The sequence below is a fragment of the Phalaenopsis equestris genome, unplaced genomic scaffold (assembly GCF_001263595.1).
Source record: "Phalaenopsis equestris unplaced genomic scaffold, ASM126359v1 Scaffold195913, whole genome shotgun sequence".
In the NCBI taxonomy this organism is placed as follows: domain Eukaryota; kingdom Viridiplantae; phylum Streptophyta; class Magnoliopsida; order Asparagales; family Orchidaceae; genus Phalaenopsis; species Phalaenopsis equestris.
In genome coordinates, this window is record NW_018215862.1 from 1 (window position 1) to 1,139 (window position 1,139).

Genomic DNA, 1,139 nt, shown 5'->3' on the forward strand with positions numbered 1-1,139 from the left:
CCATCATCCATATACGCAACTCACTCCTAGTCTCTGTGCCTTGCTGCTGAAAACACCTAGTGGTCTTCTTCTTCCTCAAGCTATACAATGGGAGAGACTGAAACACCACACAAGCAGCCAACACTGAGTCCATTAACGCAAGGCACTTGTACTTGGCTTGTAATTGCTGAACGAATCATTAAACGAAGAGTTGTCGCTCATCTGCCATCTGTGAACCATACTAGTGAGACTTACCGTCGAATCGCCATCATCGTTGTGATCGCCATAGTCGCCGGGACACCACCGGTCGGCTATGGGAGACAACATGGTGACGACGTTACTCATTTCAGGCCTGAAGTTAGGTTCGCGAGCGGTGCAATGGTAGGCAATCTCGGCTACCTCTGCAATGCTGCTGCGAGATTCCTCATCGTTGAAGATAGAAGAATCGACGAATCTCTCCAACTTGGCGATGTCTCTCGGATGAATCCGGCGAAATGCTGCCACTAAATTTGCATCTTCATCGGGGACGGTGTCATCGAGTACCTTTCTGCTTGTCATTAGCTCCAACAGTATCACACCAAATGCATAAACATCAATTTTACGAGTGATCTTTCCTGTAGCTGTGAGAAAATCAATCATAGAATCAGTACTCAATGAAATAGAAAGAAGATAAAGACTAGAAGGTAAGAAAACCATAAGCATTACGTAGATTGCTTGCACACATGGAGTTATTTTTTATTAGATTCATTGGAGTTATTATGCTTCAAGATGTTATCATATTGATATAATCACATGTAGTCAAATGTGGTCGATATTCATGGGAGAAATTTATAGTGTTTATAACTGCAATATGTTCTCATTATCGATGATGGCTTACTTTACTGTATATTTCTTATCGCCCACTTGTCTTGATTTTATAAAGGCATATTTATTCTAACATCAAATTTAATCAAACAAAGATGTAGCATTTTATGATTTCTAACATAATATCAGTGCCACAATCTTTTTTTATTTACTCGTGATCTTTAAAGTCTCATCCAAAAGCTCACTGATCATAGTTTTCTCTGAATACCTCGTGTTTCCAGCAAATATTAAGGCTTTCTCTACATTGAACGGGATTTGTGCTCCACAAAAAACTCATTGAAGTTGCCATTGATATC

At 39.9% G+C, this 1,139-nt stretch overlaps 1 protein-coding gene across 1 annotated transcript; it reads right to left on the minus strand.

Moving 5' to 3' along the window:
* Positions 1-132: 132 nt before the first annotated feature.
* Positions 133-681, minus strand: LOC110035084 (receptor-like kinase TMK4). The gene has a single exon (XM_020739325.1). It carries the CDS (start codon positions 679-681, stop codon positions 133-135), a length of 549 nt encoding a protein of 182 aa, XP_020594984.1.
* Between the last annotated feature and the right edge of the window lie 458 nt (positions 682-1,139).

Bases quoted from the DNA above. Each gene is read 5' to 3' on its own strand.
- LOC110035084 (XM_020739325.1), bottom strand. From the start codon at position 681: ATGCTTATGGTTTTCTTACCTTCTAGTCTTTATCTTCTTTCTATTTCA.